This window comes from Emys orbicularis, chromosome 15 (genome assembly GCF_028017835.1).
Source record: "Emys orbicularis isolate rEmyOrb1 chromosome 15, rEmyOrb1.hap1, whole genome shotgun sequence".
Lineage (NCBI taxonomy): Eukaryota > Metazoa > Chordata > Testudines > Emydidae > Emys > Emys orbicularis.
Window position 1 is genome coordinate 2407288 of NC_088697.1, and position 18095 is coordinate 2425382.

Sequence of the window (18095 nt, forward strand, 5' to 3'; positions counted from 1 at the left end):
GCACATTTTCCCAGTTGGGGTCCCTTTTTCCCTGGTGACTCACTGGAACGTATGCTCCTGGGGGGAATTCTGCACCAAAATATTAAAAATTCTGTGGTCAATATTTTAAACTTAATATTTTAATTGTGAAAAATCACAGAATCTTATCTCGCTGGTTTCAATTATTTTGGACCTTTATTTCAAAATACCTGTCAGCAAGTACGTCTGAATGATACAACAGAAACAAATCAGGCGCTGTGTTTTTGATGTGTCCCTGCATCCCACCCCCATCCCCATGTGACCCTGCACCCCCTTCCCCGTCTCCATGTGTCCTTGCACCCCCACTCAGCCACTCCCTCCCCCATCCCCGTGTGTCCCTGTGCCCCCACTTAGCCATCACCTTCGTCCCATGTGGCCCTGCACCTCCTCCCCCATCCCTATGTGTCCTTCCCCCTGCCTCCCCCTGTGCCCATGTGTCCCCACACTCTCACTCCCATTCAGCTCCTGCCCCAGTCTGTCCCCCCCCCACTAGCCCTTCTGAAGCCCCATCTGTGACCCCAGCAGCCCCATGTGCCCCATGTTGTCCGTCCCCCCATATCACCTGTCTCCTGACCTGGCCCAGAAGCAGGGCGCTGTGAAGAAGGCATCCTCTTTCTCTTCCCTATCGGCAGCTGGGCCTGCTCCCTCCTGGGAGCAGCTGCTCTCTGTTCTTGTGCCACAGCAGCCCCTGGTGGGCAAAAGGGCTGACTGCAGCACCTTTAAGGCAGAATGTTTTTTCTGCGGGGGGGCGGGGGGGGAATTCTGCGTGGCAGATGAATTCTGCGCATGCGCAGTGGTGCAGAATTCCCCCAGGAGTAAACGTAAAGGTGGGGTGGGGAAGGGATAGCTCAGTGGTTTCAGAATTGGCCTGCTAAACCCAGGGTTGTGAGTTCAATCCTCAAGGGGGCCACTTAGGGATCTGGGGCAAAAATCAGTACTTGGTCCTGCTAGTGAAGGCAGGGGGCTGGACTCGATGACCTTTTGAGGGCCCTTCCAGTTCTATGAGATAGATCAGGGGTCAGCAACCTTTCAGAAGTGGTGTGCCGAGTCTTCATTTATCCACTCTAATTGAAGGTTTCGCGGGCCAGTAATACATTTTAACGTTTTTAGAAGGTCTCTTGCTTTAAGTCTATAATATATAACTAAACTATTGTTGTATGTAAAGTAAATAAGGTTTTTAAAATGTTTAAGAAGCTTCATTTAAAATTAAATTAAAATGCAGAGCCCCCCGGACTGGTGGCCAGGACCCAGGCAGTGTGAGTGCCACTGAAAATCAGCTTGCGTGCTGCCTTCGGCACGAGTGCCATAGGTTGCCTACCCCTGAGATAGATAGATAGGTATTGGGGGGAGGGAGTGCCCTGCTCCCACCCACAGGACTCCTGGGTCCCATTAACCCTTTCTTTCCTTCCCACCTGCAGGCTGGATCCCCCAGCTCCAGATGAGCCAGACCTCACCCAGGTACTTCCTGGGCAGAGACAGGAATCAGCTCCCCCTTCCCCGGTGCCCCCCTGCCCCGCTGGGGAAAGGAGGGGACATCTCGGCACCGCCTGTCCCAGTGGCCAATCGCAGACAAGCTCTTGTTTACACCGGAACCGCTCCGGCCCAATCAGCTTTGCTGTTGAAACGAGGGGGAGGGGGCGGAGCCCCAGAAGCAGCCAATCTTCTGCGTGATCCGAGGAGCGAATCTGCAAGCAGCCTGTGAATACAGAAACTCAAACAAATGAACTTTTTAATTTATTCTTGAAAATGACCTTTGGGGGAGACGGGGAAACTTTTAAAAAAAAATATTTTTTTTTTTTTTTTTTGAAAATAATAAAAACCACAAAAAAAAAAAAAAAAAGAAGAGAAAATCCCGCCCACGAGACGGGAAAAGGACAAACGTGGATCCTGGGCAGCTCGGAGGGGCCGGCAGAGCCCTCCGGGCGGTTCCCTGACAGACACACGCCGGCCTTCAACCGGGGACAGGAGATTGGCCGCACGCAGGAGAACACGGACTGGAGCTCAGCCAGAATCTCTTGGAGCATTAACTCGTTCGTTTTGCAGAAGCGGGGCGGGTGGCGGGGTGGGGGGCTGAGAAACTGGCAGCAGCGGGGAAAGGGGGTTGGGTTGTTGTTTTTTTTTTGTCGTCTTTTTACATTTTTCTCGTCAGCAAATTAAGCAAAAAAAAAAAACAACCAACAAAAAAACACAACCAACCACCAACAAAAAAAATACGGGTTTTTTACGCAGGAATTTCCCTTTGTTTCCTCTTTGTGCGTTTGTGGCCGTGGGAGATTGTACATTGGTTTATATATATATTGGCGCGGGGCGGGCGGTTTGTGTGGGCATGCGTGGTTTGATACTCACTCTTCTTTGCTTTCTGATATCCTGGCCGCTTGGTTTGGGAGTCTTTTTATTCGATGTGTTCCTGGCTTGCTTTTTTTTTCTCTTCTGAACTCATGTGAAGGAGCCAATTCCCGCCGGCTTGGGTCTCCGATTGTGCGAACGATGGTGCAAAGGGGGAGCAAGGAACCGTGCTCGGATTCCAGCCCTGTGCGCAGGACTTCGCGGGAACCCTGCGCCCGGGAGCTGCCTTCCCCTGGGTTAAGCGTTTCGTACAATCGCAGCCGTGATTTACACTTCTCTCAGGTCATCCACAGAAACTGAGCCAGGACGGCAGGACAGAAATCTGCCTTAACTCCCCCCGCCGGCCAGGTTTCACCTCTCCACTTCTCACTTGTTTTGAAACCAGAAACACGTCGGGTGCTTCTTCTTTTTTGTTTTTTTTTTACCTCCAGGCCTCAGATTTTTGCAATTTGTAAATTGTCCTCTGTTGTTGTGTATTTTTTTTTATTTATACATCATTTTTGTAATGATTTCTCTATTTATTGGTTGCTATTGAGGGGTTGATTTGAACATTCGGGGGTTGTTTTTTTAAATGTCCTTTTTTTTTTTTTAATCGTGTGTATTTGTCTGTTTCTCGCCGGAATTTTTTCGTTCGGTTTTTTTTGGTTTTTAATGTTAAGCTCGGCCCGTCCCCGGCATCGTGAGACGGGGTTTTTTGTTCTAGTCTTTTGCCTCTTTTCATGGTGCTGAATTCCATAATCACTGTGCGATCGGGACTTCTGTTCATTTCCTTTTGAGGAATCTTGTCCCTTTTCCCCTCCCCTTGTAGAAAATCCCCCCTCCTATCCCAGCATCTCGCCAACACACTGAACGAAACAAGCGGAAGTCTGGGTCCTCCTGGATTATACTGTACTGTAAGGCGACAAAGGAAAAAAAAATCTTATTTTGTAAATGTAAAAAAGATTAAATTAACTCACAGAGATACAGAAAAGGCCTCGTTGCTTTTTGTTCCAAACGGAACGGCGAGTTTCTTCGTTGACGCTCCAAAGCTCAGGAGCTGGGCGATAAGTCTCTGGGCCGTGACGTGGTCTTCGCCGTCTCTTGGTGGCTTCAAATCAAACATTTCCCGGAAGATGCTTTGGCCAAACCCTACTAATGAATCTATGAATCCACTTCACAGCTGAGAGCAGCACTGGGCCCAGTGGAAAAAAGTGGTGAGGGGGGCGGAGAAGAAGCCACAGAAAGGATCCCAGGGCTCCGTCCCCGGAGTATCTCCAGTGGGGACTGTGGTTACGTGGGGAGGAAATCCCGGGCGGTCAGAGGGGATGATCAAGTGGATCTTCTGACCTGAAACTACCCCGGCATCATTAAAGCAATAACTGCCCATGACTGCCATAAGATCATAAGTTCGGCCATATTGGGTCAGATCAAAGGTCCAGTGGCCAATGCCAGGTGCCCCAGAGGGAGTGAACAGAACAGGGAACCATCGAGTGATCCATCCCCTGTCGCCCATTCCAAGCGTCTGGCAAACAGAGGCGAGGGACACCATCCCTGCCCATCCTGGCAAATAGCCATTGATGGACCCATTCTCCATGAACTTCTCTAGTTCTTTTTTGACCCCTGTTATAGTTTTGGCCTTCGCGACATCCTCTGGTGAGGAGTTCCACAGTTTGACTGTGCGTTGTGTGAAGAGATACTTCCTTTTGTTTGTTTTCAACCTGCTGCCTATTCATTTCATTTGGTGACCCCTCGTTCTTGTGTTATGAGAAGGAGGAAATAACACTTCCTTATTTACTTTCTCCACACCCGTCATGATTTTATAAACTTCTGTACTATCCCCCCTTCGCCATCTCTTTTCCAAGCTGAAAAGTCCCAGTTTTATTCATCTCTCCTCATGCGGAAGCCGTTCCAGACCCCTAATAATTGTTGTTGACCTTTTCTGAACCTTTTCCAATTCCAATATATCTTGTTTGAGCTGGGGCGACCACATCTGCACACAGTATTCAAGGTGTGGGCGTCCCATGGATTTATATAGAGGCAATAGGATATTTTCTGCCTTATTATCTATCCCTTGCCTAATGATTCCCAACGTTCTGTTCGCTTTTTTGACGCTGCTGCACATTGAGCAGATGTTTTCAGAGAACTATCCACAGTGACTCCAAGATCTCTCTTGAGCGGACACAGGTCAGTGCCAGATTGAGCCTGAGCCTTCGTGGGTCAAGCGGTTTTCCTGCGTGGGTCCCTCCCCCTGCACACAACACTAATCATAGAAAACAAAGTAACTTTATTTTTACTTTTATTTTTAGTTAGTATAGCAGGGCTAGCAGGGGCCGCGGGTCAGGAGTGAGGGGCACCGGCAGAATGGAGGGGCAGGACTGGGCTAGCAGGGGCTGTGGGTCGGGAGTGAGGGGCACCGGCAGAGCTGGGGGGGCAGGGCTGGGCTGGGCTGGCAGGGGGCTGTGGGTTGGGAGTGAGGGGCGCCGGCAGAGCTGGGGGGCTGGGCTAGCACGGGGCTGTGGGTCGGGAGTGAGAGGCACCGGCAGGGCTGGGCTAGCAGGGGGCTGTGGGTCGGGAGTGAGGGGCACCGGCAGGGCTGGGCTAGCAGGGGGCTGTGGGTCGGGAGTGAGGGGCACCGGCAGGGCTGGGGTGGGGCAGGGCTGGGCTAGCAGGGGCTGCGGGTCAGGAGTAAGGGGCACCGGCAGAGTGGAGGGGCAGGACTGGGCTAGCAGGGGCTGCGGGTTGGGAGTGAGGGGCACCGGCAGGGCTGGTGGGGGCTGCGGGTCGGGAGTGAGGGGCACCGGCAGAGCTGGGGGGGGGGGCACAGGGCTGGGGGGGAGGGGGCTGAGGGGAAGAGGTGACAGGCAGCGGATCAATTAGAAGCATCCTTGGAATCTGAGCAGGACAAATTCCTGCCCCCCCTTTGCACATGGGGCGGGGGAGGTGAGGGGGGGAGGGGAATGAGCCAGGCAGCAAAGCCAGGAAAATCACCCCCGCCCTCGCCTCTTGTTCCAGGACTCGCCCCCCCAACCCCTCCACTGCTGCCCCCTGGATGGGGGGGGGGGCGGGGGCCGGGCAGACGCGGCGGGGGAGGGGCCGGGCCGCCCGCGGGCGCTATAAAGGGCAGCGCGCAGCGCCCGCGCAGGGACCCCCCGGCCATGTCCTGCTCCCTGGCGGCGAGCGGGCGGGAGGAGCCCGGCGGGGCGCAGGGGGGCAGCCCGGTGCCGCCGCCCCCGTACGGCGCGGGGGGCCCGGAGCCGGAGCTGCGCGGGGCGCTGGACTGTCTGGCCTGCGCCGTCCTGCTGAGCGCGCACAACCTGCTGGCCGCGGCGCTCTGCGCGCTGCTCTGCACCCTGGTCTGCGCGGCCGCGCTGCTGCCCGCGGGGACCGCGCTGGGGCTGGGCTTCCTCTGCCACTCCAAGGTGAGCTCCCCGAGCCCCCTTCTGTGCCCCCCACAACCCACCAGAGCCCCCTCCCCTCTGTGCGCCTCAGAGCCACTCTCTGTGCCCCCCACAACTCCCCTCTGTGCCCCTTACCCCCCCACAACCCACCAGAGCCCTCTCCCCTCTGTGCCCCCTTACCCCCCCACAACCCACCATAGAGCCACCCCTTTCTGACCCCCCCAGGGCCCCTCCAACGTGAGACTCTCGGGGCCCCCCACAGAACAGGGCTGGCAGGGGGCTGCGGGTCAGGAGTGAGGGGCACCGGCAGAGCTGGGGGGCAGGGCCGGGCTAGCAGGGGCTGCGGGTCGGGAGTGAGGGGCACCGGCAGAGCTGGGGGGCAGGGCCGGGCTAGCAGGGGCTGCGGGTCGGGAGTGAGGGGCACCGGCAGAGCTGGGGGGCAGGGCCGGGCTAGCAGGGGCTGCGGGTCGGGAGTGAGGGGCACCGGCAGAGCTGGGGGGCAGGGCCGGGCTAGCAGGGGCTGCGGGTCGGCAGTGAGGGGCACCGGCAGAGCTGGGGGGCAGGGCCGGGCTAGCAGGGGCTGCGGGTCGGCAGTGAGGGGCACCGGCAGAGCTGGGCTGGCAGGGGCTGTGGGTTGGGAGTGAGGGGCACCGGCAGAGTTGAGGGGGGCAGGGCTGGGCTGGCAGGGAATGCGGGTTGGGAGTGAGGGGCACCGGCAGAGCTGCGGGGAGGGACGATATCGCTGCCCTTGGATTCCTGCGGGGGGTTGGCCCCCCCACCCCATGGAGCTGCCGGATGCTCTGGGTGGTCCCAGCCCAGGCCCCCTGCAGGAATGTTAAATTCCCAGCAGCCCCAGAAATGGGGCCGGGGGGGAGATGGTGCGGCTGAAATGCAGTGGCGGGCTGGGGGGGTTGAGACAAGCAGCTCCCACTCCCCCCTGCTCCCACTAGCCCCCACCGGGCCCCGGAGCCAGGGAGAGAACCCAGGCGTCCTGCCATTCCCCTCCCCCGCCCCGATCCCGCCTGACAGCTGACGAAGTGCAGACCGGGGGTCTGGTTGTGGCCGATAACCCCATGGGGCCGGGGCAGCCCGTCCCGGCGCAGCCAGCGCCTCCTGGTGCCGACCCCCCCAGTGTGATCAGTCCTGACAAAGGGAGGCGGGGGGGCTGCTACCCATTCAGGCATTTGGTGAGGGGAGCTTAGACAGCGGGTGTGTGTGTTTGCACATCGGCCCCTGTTCCTGCACGCTGGTTGCACACGCGTGTGGGGAACTGTAGTTACACGGCGTGCGAGTCCCTTTGCACGTGTGATGCCCGGAGGGTGTGTGAGAGTAGGACCCTGCCTGGCGGTGCAGGCCTCTGCACATGTGCGTGCAAAGGGCAAGCCTCACCTGCATACAATTGTGCAAGCGCTCAGTGCCCATGCGTGTGCAAGCCATGGGGGCAAGAGGGCGCCGCTCTTTGCACGTTCATGCATGCATGTGCCAGCCCCTGGCGGCAGGCGTGCATGCACGGCTGCCAGCTCTGAAACGTGCAAGGGCAGACACTGACCCAGGGCTGGTTTGCATGCCTGTCGCACACGCACTGACTCTTTCCCCTTCCCCCTGGCAGTTCCTGCATGCCCAGGTGGCCCCGTGCGAGGCCCATCTTCACGACGCTGGTGCCACGGCCCTGCTCGTGCTCGGCTTCACCTTGCTGCTGCCGCTCCTGGTGCTGGGCCTGGCCGCCTTCGTCCGGCTGGCCCGGCGGCTCCAGCTGGGCTACTGCCTGCTGCCCTACAGCCTGGCCGTCTACCGGCACCTGCCCGCCGGCCGCTACCACCAGGCGGCCTGGTGCTGCCCCCGGGCCCGTGCGCACGCCCCGGGGGACAAGGTCTGGGTGTGAGGGGGCCCGGAGAGCCCTGCTGTGACCCCCCCCACAGGCGAGAGACACCGGAGGGCGCCCTGCTGCCACTCCCCACAGCGAACGAGGAGCACCCTGCAAGATGCAGCCTGGGGGGACCCCCCCTTGGCGCTGACACCCCAAGGAGACTGGGGGGGCAGGGGAATCGCTGCTGGTTTGGGGTGAGCGACACCCCCTCGTTCTGCCGCTGGCTGCTTCGGGGGGGGGGGGGAATGTGTTGGGGGGCCAGCGTTTGCGCCTGGGGTTTGGGGGAGGGGCTGTTAGGGGCAATCTAGGGAGGGCTGTGGGTCTGGATTGGGGGGGCTGTTGGTCTCTGGGACTGGACTGGTTTGGGGTGGAGGGGCGGGGCTGGGTCTGAGCTGGATGGGGTGGGGGGCTGAGGGTGATGGGCAGGCTAGGGTGGCTGCAGTGGGGCCTTCAAACGAAGCAGATGTGTGGGGGGTCATTTTATTATCAATAAAAATCCTTTTCTATCCAGCAGGTTCATTCCTCTCTCCCCCCGCCAATGTTTGTGTGTCACTCAAGGGAGGGGGCACCCCCCCACCCTCAGGTCCAGCCATGGGGAGCTCCCCCCCATCTGCTGTAGGTTCCCCTTCTGCCCCCCACCATGGGGGCAGGCAGGCTGGGCCTGTGGAACTCCCTGCCACAGGATATCTGCCAGCAGGTTCCCCCCTATTCCCCGGGGACTCCGTTGGGCCGGGCGCTGCCCAGACCCTCTGCCGCCGGCCTCGCCCCCCCAGCCCCCCATGGCCGTTCCCTGACCCCCGCCTGCCCTTCCGCTCGGGGGCTGGCCCGGCTCCACGGCAAACAGCCGCCGGGGAAACACACTCAAGTTTTCCATGGCTGGAGGGAGCAGAGGCAGGGCCCAGGCGCTGGGGTCGGGGCCGGAACCACCCAGGGGGCCTGCAACCCACGGACGCGCAGCCCTGCCCCCGCTGGGGGGTCAGGGGTCAGGTCCGAGGACGGGGAACCTGCCAGCGGAGGGGACAAGGGACTGGGGTGAGATGGGGCCAGGAGCGGGGAGAGGGAGGCGGAGGGGGAGGGAAGTGATGGGTGCCCAAAGCAACAGAAAATCAGTGACAGAGCCAGGGAGAGAACCCAGGAGTCCTGGCTCCCGGCGCCCCCCCCCCCCCCCGTTCTAACCCACCAGCCCCCACTCCCCTCCCAGAGCCGGGGAGTGAACCCAGGCGTCCAGGCTCCAGTCCCCGCTCGGCATGTTTTCGAGCAGGCCGGCTGGCGGGGGAGGGGGGGGGGCGGGGCTGGCGTCACTGCAGGGAACATGGGAAGCAGCTGGGGATAAGATAAGCGGCTCCCCCGGGGCGCATCCTGCGGCAGGGGAAGGGCAGGCCGGGGGCACAGAGCGGCCCATTGTTCGGCGCTGATGGGAACAGCAGGTGCTGGGCTGGGGGCCAGGCCTGGCCCGAGGCCACCAAGCTGGGGAGCCAGCAGCGGGGTCCCCCAGCCCTGGACTGCAGGGGCAGCAATGGCCAGGAAGGGGTTAACAGTGCTACTGGGGAGAGGGGGGAGCAGGGGAAACAAATCAGGAGGGGCTGCGGGTCGGGAGTGAGGGGCACTGGCAGAGCTTGGGGGGCCAGGGCTGGGCTAGCAGGGGGCTACGGGTTGGGAGTGAGGGGGCAGCGGCAGAGCTGGGGGGGGCAGGGCTGGGTTAGCAGGGGGCAGCGGGTCGGGAGTGAGGGGCACCGGCAGAGTTCGGGGGGGGGCAGGGCTGGGCTGGCAGGGGCTGCGGGTCGGGAGTGAGGGGCACCAGCAGGGCTTGGGGGGGCAGGGGCTGCGAAGCGGGAGTGAGGGGCACCGGCAGGACTGGGGGGGGCAAGTCTGGGGGGCAGGAGCTGCGGGTCGGGAGTGAGGGGCACTGGCAGGACTGAGGAGCACCGGCAGGGGCTGGGGGGCAGGGGGCTGTGGGTCGGGAGTGGGGGGGCACCGGCAGGGGTGGGGTGGGGGCAGGGCTGGGCTGGCAGGGGCTGCGGGTCGGGAGTGAGGGGCACCAGCAGGGCTTGGGGGGGCAGGGGCTGCGAAGCGGGAGTGAGGGGCACCGGCAGGACTGGGGGGGGGCAAGTCTGGGGGGCAGGAGCTGCGGGTCGGGAGTGAGGGGCGCTGGCAGGGCTAGGGGGCAGGGGGTTGGGAGTATGGGGCGCTGGCAGGGCTGGGGGGGGCAGGGGCTGCGGGTCGGGAGTGAGAGGCGCTGGCAGGGCTGGGGGGCAGGGGCTGTGGGTCGGGAGTGAGGGGCAGAGTGAAGGAACCGGCTTGTTTCCGGGCTGTGACGCCGAGACCCGCGTGGCACAAAGGAGGTCGCGGCGGCTGCACGGGGTCCCCCCAGGTTTAATGCGCAGAGCGAGGCCCGGCTGCCCGTCCCGGTGCCCGGCTGCGCCCCGTGGGCAGGTCCCTGCGCCGGGCGCGTCTCACAGGTATTGGGGGTTGCCCAGGTTCTCCAGCTCCACCTCGATGGAGACGATGTGGTGGCCGGGGACCATGGCCAGGCCCAGCACGCGCGGCTCGCTGGCCGCAAAGGAGTCTGGGGACGAGAGGGGGGGTCAGACAGTCACTCCCTGCCCAGCCCCCCTGCTCCAACCACCAGCCCCCCACTCCCCACCCAGAGCCGGGGAGAGAACCCAGGAGTCCTGACTCCCAGACCCCCCTGCTCCAACCACCAGCCCCCACTCCCCTCCCAGAGTCGGGGAGAGAACCCAGGAGTCCTGGCTCCCAGCCCTCCCACCCCCCAGCGGGGAAACCCTGGCATCCGGCGCACCGCTGGCTTTGAGGTACTCCTGCGCGGAGCCCAGGATGACGTTGCAGTCACGGTCGGTGCAGAGGAAGCAGCCGACGAGCGTCCGTCCATCCGTCATGCGGATCCGCATGTTCCTGTTGAGCAGCGTCTCCAGCTTGTGGCGGGCGCGGGCGTAGGGGGAGTCGGGCGCCTCCCCGTCCGAGTCCTGGGGGGAGAGGGGAGCTCAGCACCGCCAGGCCCAGAGACCCCGAAAGGTTCTGGGGCCCCCGTGCCCCGCACCTGGCACGTCTACCCTCCCCCGCCTCCTGAGCGCCCACTGACCTCCTGGCGCCCCGACCCTCCCCCGCACTCCATAGGCCAGGGACCTAGTAACTTCCAGCCCAGTTCCCTACAGCCCCAGAGCCCCACTGACCCCCATGAACCAGCCCCCAACTTCGCCCCCACTGCCCGCCCAGCCTTGGCTCCATCCCCACCTCCATCGCCCCGGCCCCTCATCCCCAGCCGCACCCGACTGCCCTTCCGGTCCCCCCAGCCCCGCCCCCACTGCCCTCCCGGCCCCGCCCCCTCATCCCCAGCCCCGCCCCACTGCCCTTCCGGTCCCCCCAGCCCTGCCCCCACTGCCCTCCCGGTTCCCTCATCCCCAGCCCCACCCGACTGCCCTTCCGGTCCCCCCAGCCCCGCCCCACTGCCCTTCCGGTCCCCCCAGCCCCGCCCCCAGTGCCCTCCCGGTTCCCTCATCCCCAGCCCCGCCCCCACTGCCCTCCCGGCCCCGCCCCCTCATCCCCAGCCCCGCCCCACTGCCCTTCCGGTCCCCCCAGCCCCACCCGACTGCCCTTCCGGTCCCCCCAGCCCCGCCCCACTGCCCTTCCGGTCCCCCCAGCCCCGCCCCCACTGCCCTCCCGGCCCCGCCCCCTCATCCCCAGCCCCGCCCCACTGCCCTTCCGGTCCCCCCAGCCCCACCCGACTGCCCTTCCGGTCCCCCTAGCCCCGCCCCACTGCCCTTCCGGTCCCCCCAGCCCCGCCCCCAGTGCCCTCCCGGTTCCCTCATCCCCAGCCCCGCCCCACTGCCCTTCCGGTCCCCCCAGCCCCGCCCCACTGCCCTTCCGGTCCCCCCAGCCCCGCCCCCAGTGCCCTCCCGGTTCCCTCATCCCCAGCCCCACCCGACTGCCCTTCCGGTCCCCCCAGCCCCGCCCCCACTGCCCTCCCGGCCCCGCCCCCTCATCCCCAGCCCCGCCCCACTGCCCTTCCGGTTCCCTCATCCCCAGCCCCACCCGACTGCCCTTCCGGTCCCCCCAGCCCCGCCCCACTGCCCTTCCGGTTCCCTCATCCCCAGCCGCACCCGACTGCCCTTCCGGTCCCCCCAGCCCCGCCCCACTGCCCTTCCGGTCCCCCCAGCCCCGCCCCCAGTGCCCTCCCGGTTCCCTCATCCCCAGCCCCACCCGACTGCCCTTCCGGTCCCCCCAGCCCCGCCCCCACTGCCCTTCCGGTCCCCCCCAGCCCCGCCCCCACTGCCCTCCCGGTTCCCTCATCCCCAGCCGCACCCGACTGCCCTTCCGGTCCCCCCAGCCCCGCCCCCAGTGCCCTCCCGGTTCCCTCATCCCCAGCCCCACCCGACTGCCCTTCCGGTCCCCCCAGCCCCGCCCCACTGCCCTTCCGGTCCCCCCAGCCCCGCCCCCACTGCCCTCCCGGTTCCCTCATCCCCAGCCCCACCCGACTGCCCTTCCGGTCCCCCCAGCCCCGCCCCACTGCCCTTCCGGTCCCCCCAGCCCCGCCCCCAGTGCCCTCCCGGTTCCCTCATCCCCAGCCCCGCCCCCACTGCCCTCCCGGCCCCGCCCCCTCATCCCCAGCCCCGCCCCACTGCCCTTCCGGTCCCCCCAGCCCCACCCGACTGCCCTTCCGGTCCCCCCAGCCCCGCCCCACTGCCCTTCCGGTCCCCCCAGCCCCGCCCCCACTGCCCTCCCGGCCCCGCCCCCTCATCCCCAGCCCCGCCCCACTGCCCTTCCGGTCCCCCCAGCCCCACCCGACTGCCCTTCCGGTCCCCCTAGCCCCGCCCCACTGCCCTTCCGGTCCCCCCAGCCCCGCCCCCAGTGCCCTCCCGGTTCCCTCATCCCCAGCCCCGCCCCACTGCCCTTCCGGTCCCCCCAGCCCCGCCCCACTGCCCTTCCGGTCCCCCCAGCCCCGCCCCCAGTGCCCTCCCGGTTCCCTCATCCCCAGCCCCACCCGACTGCCCTTCCGGTCCCCCCAGCCCCGCCCCCACTGCCCTCCCGGCCCCGCCCCCTCATCCCCAGCCCCGCCCCACTGCCCTTCCGGTTCCCTCATCCCCAGCCCCACCCGACTGCCCTTCCGGTCCCCCCAGCCCCGCCCCACTGCCCTTCCGGTTCCCTCATCCCCAGCCGCACCCGACTGCCCTTCCGGTCCCCCCAGCCCCGCCCCACTGCCCTTCCGGTCCCCCCAGCCCCGCCCCCAGTGCCCTCCCGGTTCCCTCATCCCCAGCCCCACCCGACTGCCCTTCCGGTCCCCCCAGCCCCGCCCCCACTGCCCTTCCGGTCCCCCCCAGCCCCGCCCCCACTGCCCTCCCGGTTCCCTCATCCCCAGCCGCACCCGACTGCCCTTCCGGTCCCCCCAGCCCCGCCCCCAGTGCCCTCCCGGTTCCCTCATCCCCAGCCCCACCCGACTGCCCTTCCGGTCCCCCCAGCCCCGCCCCACTGCCCTTCCGGTCCCCCCAGCCCCGCCCCCACTGCCCTCCCGGTTCCCTCATCCCCAGCCCCACCCGACTGCCCTTCCGGTCCCCCCAGCCCCGCCCCCACTGCCCTTCCGGTCCCCCCCAGCCCCGCCCCCACTGCCCTCCCGGTTCCCTCATCCCCAGCCGCACCCGACTGCCCTTCCGGTCCCCCCAGCCCCGCCCCCAGTGCCCTCCCGGTTCCCTCATCCCCAGCCCCACCCGACTGCCCTTCCGGTCCCCCCAGCCCCGCCCCACTGCCCTTCCGGTCCCCCCAGCCCCGCCCCCACTGCCCTCCCGGCCCCGCCCCCTCATCCCCAGCCCCGCCCCACTGCCCTTCCGGTCCCCCCAGCCCTGCCCCCAGTGCCCTCCCGGTTCCCTCATCCCCAGCCCCACCCGACTGCCCTTCCGGTCCCCCCAGCCCCGCCCCCACTGCCCTCCCGGCCCCGCCCCCTCATCCCCAGCCGCGCCCCACTGCCCTTCCGGTCCCCCCCAGCCCCGCCCCCACTGCCCTTCCGGTCCCCCCCAGCCCCGCCCCCACTGCCGTCCCGGCCCCGCCTCCTCATCCCCAGCCCCGCCCCCACTGCCGTCCCGGCCCCGCCTCCTCATCCCCAGCCCCGCCCCCACTGTCCTCCCAGCCCCGGCCCCGCCCCCTCACCCTAGCCCCGCCCCCTCACCCTAGCCCCGCCCCCACTGCCCTCCCGTCCCCGCCCCCTCACCCCAGCCCCGCCCGCACTGCCCTCCCGGCCCCGCCCCCTCATCCCCAGCCCCGCCCCCACTGCCCTCTCAGCTCCGCCCCCTCACCCCCGGCCCCGCCCTCTCACCGCGGGGCTCCCCCCGCCCCCGTGCGGGCCGCGGCCGCAGCACCCGTTCTCCTCGCGCTGCCCGGCCGGCGCCGCCATCCCCGCCCCGCCCGGCTCTCGCGAGCGCAGCGCGGGACCAGCGGCCCTTGCGCGGGGCGGGGGGCGGAGCTACCCGGTAGGCTCCGCGCACTCCAGTGTCACGTGGCCCGAGCGCGTGGTGCTTTGTGAGGGAGGGTTCCGGGTTCCGGCAGGCCCCGCGCGGGCGGGCGGCGGTTGCCTTGACAGCGCGGGCGGCGGGCGGCGCGATGGAGAAGTTCCAGCCCCGCTACTTCACCCCGCGGGAGGTGTCTGCGCACGCGCGGCCCGGGGACCTCTGGGTGTCCTACCTGGGCCGCGTGTATGACCTGAGCCCGCTGGTCCGGCAGCACAAGGGTCTGTACCCACAATGCCCCGCGGCGCCCCCTGAGCCCCCCACAATGCGCTGTGCAACCCCTCCAAACCCCCCCACAATGCACCACGGCATCCCTGAGCACCCCCCCACACACACACACTGCATCATGGTACCACCACCCGACACCCCCACAATGCACTGTGGTGCCACAACCCCCGGCACCCCCACAATGCACTGCAGCTTGCTCCTGGACTCCCCCCACAGTCCATCGGGCACCCCCATATGCCCCCTCACATTGCACTATGGCACTTCCCATAGACCCCCCAATTCACTGGGGCGCCTCCCATAGATCCACACACACACACAATACTCACTCCACCCTTCATAGAGTCTCCCAAGCCCCAAAATGCTCCTGGCACTCCTCCCCACAGTGCACTACAGGGGACCCCCCCAGACCCTCCTTGCCCCAGAGCCTGACCTGAACCTACTGGCCCTATAGCACAAGGGTAATGAGAATCCTTCCATTCACTGGGGGACCCCCCCCCCAACACACACTGGTGGGCCAGGACCCCCTACCCCACAATGCCCTGCGGCACTCCTCCGTATTCCCCTCCACTGCACCCCCATCCACCCACGTGAACCTGGCCCCACACGGATGCATGCCCGCCACATCACCGCATACACCATCTGACCCCTGGCTCTGTCTTCCCCCAGGGGACGTCTTGCTGAGGCCCATCTTGGAAGCGGCGGGAAAGGACATTAGCCACTGGTTCAACCCCAAGACCAGAGACGTGAGAACTGGCGGAGCATGGGGTCGTTCGAAATGGGCGCAGGGTTCTCCTTCACTTCCTGTCTGAAACCGTTGTGATGTGGTTAAACAGCTGCTGGGCCCTGCCCCAGAGGTGGCTCTCTGACCTGCCGATGGGTCCTGATCCACAGCCGTTGGGGCTTCAGGGTCTGATGCCTCTGTCCCCTGCCCCCATGAACCCCACACTCATGTTCCTGTTGGCGGCTCTTCTTGAGGGAGTGGGAGGCTGGGATCCATCATCCGCTGTCGGTGGGGACTGGGACCAGCTGATCTGGTGGGATCCTGGGGCTGCCCCCTTCGCCCAAGCCATGAGCCGATGTTCAGGGTTGTTCCCGTCGGATGCTGCGGGTCAGGGATTTCGGTAGTGCAGGCAAAGACCGTAGTGCAATCCTGTTTTCTGGGATCAAACAGCAGGCAGTTTCCTTGCTCAGAAATCCCCAAGCCTGCCTCTCCAGCCAGTCCTGTGCCCCAAAGAGCTCTGCCTCGTTGCTGACTCCCTCAGCACGGCTCCCCTAGCTTTCTTCCTCACCCCTGCACAGGCACAACTGCAACCAATCCATATCCCAGTCGCAGGGAAACCTTTTGGCTCTCAGGCCTTGGGCGGTGGCTTCCTAGTCAGCTCTTACTATGCAAAGGGGGTATTTAATTGCTCCTTCCATTTATGGCGCTTAGCAGGCCCATCAGCTTTAAGCAAGTTTGTGATTCTTTTCTGCCTGTAATACGTCGATTGACCTAGGAGGCAGTTGCCGGGGGTGCAGCCAGATTCCCCCCTTAACCCTGATAATGGAGCCACCTGCCTTTCAGATCCAGACCCACGTGGACCCGCTGACGGGCTGCGTCAAGTACTACACCCCCCAGGGCCGCTTCATCCACATCCCGCCCCAGCTGCCCCGCTCCGACTGGGCGAACGACTTCGAGCTGCCCTGGTGGAAGGACAGCAAGTATGAGGTGGGGATCCTGGCTTCTAAGACCCGGCGTGTCCGCATCGTCAACACCCTGACCTCGCAGGAGCATGTGTTGGAGGTGAGCTGGGCCTCACACCGAGGGGCAGGGGGCTCAAGTGGCAACACTGGGCAAACTTGCCATCCTCACGCACCATTTGGGGGGCCCTGAGTTACCAGGACATTGGGGGCGGGGGCGCTAAGTGGGGTCTCTAATCAATTTAGAGGCCGCTCCTGTCCTGAAATACACATGATGAGGTAGCATGCTGGCCCTTTAAGGCCGGCCATGACACCGTTTCCCCCAGATGCAGGGGGATTCTGGGAGTTGTAGTCCCTGAGGCAGAGGGCTTGGTCGCAAGGCATGCTGGGAAGGAGGGATATAAGAAGCAGGTCAGGGTGGGACACGGAGCCGGGGGAGTTGGTGGTCTGAGCCAGCAGCCACTTTATGCAAGGCTGGTGCCGCTGGGTTAGGGAGGCTGTAAACTCCCCTGCGAGCAGCAGGGGGCGCCGGGGGCAGGGGGGGAGATGGTGCTTTCGTTGACCTGGGGGGTGAGGGTGGAGGTTTGGGGGAAGAAATATTTGCTCGAGGGCCCGTCAGTCCAGCAGGCAACAGTCCCCCAAGCACCGGTAAGTCTCTAACGCCGCCCCCCCCCAGGTGTGCGCGGAGGAGTCCATGTGGGAAATCCTGCGGCGCTACCTGCCCCACAACACCCACGCCGCCAGCTACACCTGGAAGTACGAGGGCGTCAACCTGGACATGGACAAGACGCTGGAGCAGAACAAGATCCCAGACGAGGACGCAGAGTTCTACCGGCTGAACTTGGACACCGACCTGTACACGCCGGGTATCTTGCTGTACTTCAATGACGACCTCACCGAGTTCTAGGTAACGGGGGCGGGGCCACCAGGGAACAGGGCCGCTCGGGGTCAGGGCCACCCGTTTGCCCCTTTCCTTGGGGAGATTTCTACCCAAGCCGGGAAACAGCTCTCAGTTCTCCTCCTGGATTCTCCACCTGCTCGCGTCATGCAGCACCGCTGGGTGGGTCGCTCTGTCTGCTGGACTTGAACCCGGAACCTTGGCACGGAGACGCTTGCGGTTCTCGAAGCTGAGCTAAAGAAAACCCTATTCTCTGAGCTCAAAGGCTGTAGCGCAGCCCTGCTGGGCCGGGGCGGGCAGCAGGACGAAGCTCCGCAGAGTTCCCTACACCCGGCTTCATCCCGTCCTGCCCCCTTTATCCCACCCCCAGCATTGCCAACTCTCACGCAAAGCACAAGCCAAACTGTATTGGACCATGTGCCCATCAAGCCTGGTATCCCATCTGTGGCAGTGGCCAATTGCTTCAGAATAAGGTGTGAGATGTTCCCTAGTGGACATTTGTGGCATAGCCTGCCCATGGGGAGACGTTCCCCTTAGTTTAGGGTTTATAAGCCCGTCCCAAGCTCATTTGGTAATTCAGGATGTGCTCATTTATCCATATTGACTCTTTTGCTGAATCTGCTCTAAGCTCGGTATCTTGTGGCAGAGAGTCCCCCGGGACAGTTTCATTCTCTACGCAGGTATTTCCTTTGGTTGCTCTTAACAACCTCTCGATGGTCCTTGAGTGAGGCGTCACGGTCTCCGTGTTCTTTCTGTCCTAGGCGCCGGACAGTGTAGTGCTGCGCTCTTCCAAGGATTGGCCCTGGTTCGGGAGCTGAAATGGTCGCTCCCATTCCACGTCGGATGCAGGGTTACTGTTTGCGGTGCTGGTACCGTGGGGCTGTTTTGTACCAACTTATCATGTTCATAACGGAAATAAAATCTTTGTTACGATACTGACGTTATGATCGTTTCTTGTGGGATGGGGGGGTAGGAATTGTCACCCTACATCAGGACCTATCAATAACCCACCCCTTCCCTGCCACCTTAAATCAGACCCGTGGGCCCATCTAGCCCAGTATCCCGGCCCCTCTCTGCTGCCCCGGATGAGATGCGTGAGCCCATCTCGCCCGTGGATTTGTTTAGTGGCCTGACCTATGGATCCTGGATGTGTGCTGGGATCCCAGGGC

The 18095-nt window shown here is 64.4% G+C and overlaps 3 protein-coding genes across 3 annotated transcripts; 2 read left to right on the forward strand and 1 right to left on the reverse strand.

The window, feature by feature from the left end:
* Positions 1–5498: 5498 nt before the first annotated feature.
* Positions 5499–7623, forward strand: TMEM88 (transmembrane protein 88). Its single transcript, XM_065417315.1, has 2 exons — positions 5499–5762; positions 7351–7623. Exons 1-2 carry the CDS (start codon positions 5499–5501, stop codon positions 7621–7623), a joined length of 537 nt encoding a protein of 178 aa, XP_065273387.1.
* Positions 7624–9916: 2293 nt separating this feature from the next.
* On the reverse strand, positions 9917–14008 carry NAA38 (N-alpha-acetyltransferase 38, NatC auxiliary subunit). Its single transcript, XM_065417372.1, has 3 exons — positions 13931–14008; positions 10409–10592; positions 9917–10174 (listed from the first exon to the last, which is right to left on the reverse strand). The coding sequence occupies exons 1-3, from the start codon at positions 14006–14008 to the stop codon at positions 10062–10064; spliced, it is 375 nt and encodes a 124-aa protein (XP_065273444.1). The 3' UTR covers positions 9917–10061.
* Positions 14009–14170: 162 nt separating this feature from the next.
* Positions 14171–17861, forward strand: LOC135889282 (cytochrome b5 domain-containing protein 1). Its single transcript, XM_065417124.1, has 5 exons — positions 14171–14341; positions 15015–15091; positions 15913–16131; positions 16705–16935; positions 17688–17861. The coding sequence occupies exons 1-4, from the start codon at positions 14215–14217 to the stop codon at positions 16933–16935; spliced, it is 654 nt and encodes a 217-aa protein (XP_065273196.1). The 5' UTR covers positions 14171–14214; the 3' UTR covers positions 17688–17861.
* The last annotated feature ends 234 nt before the right edge of the window (positions 17862–18095 follow it).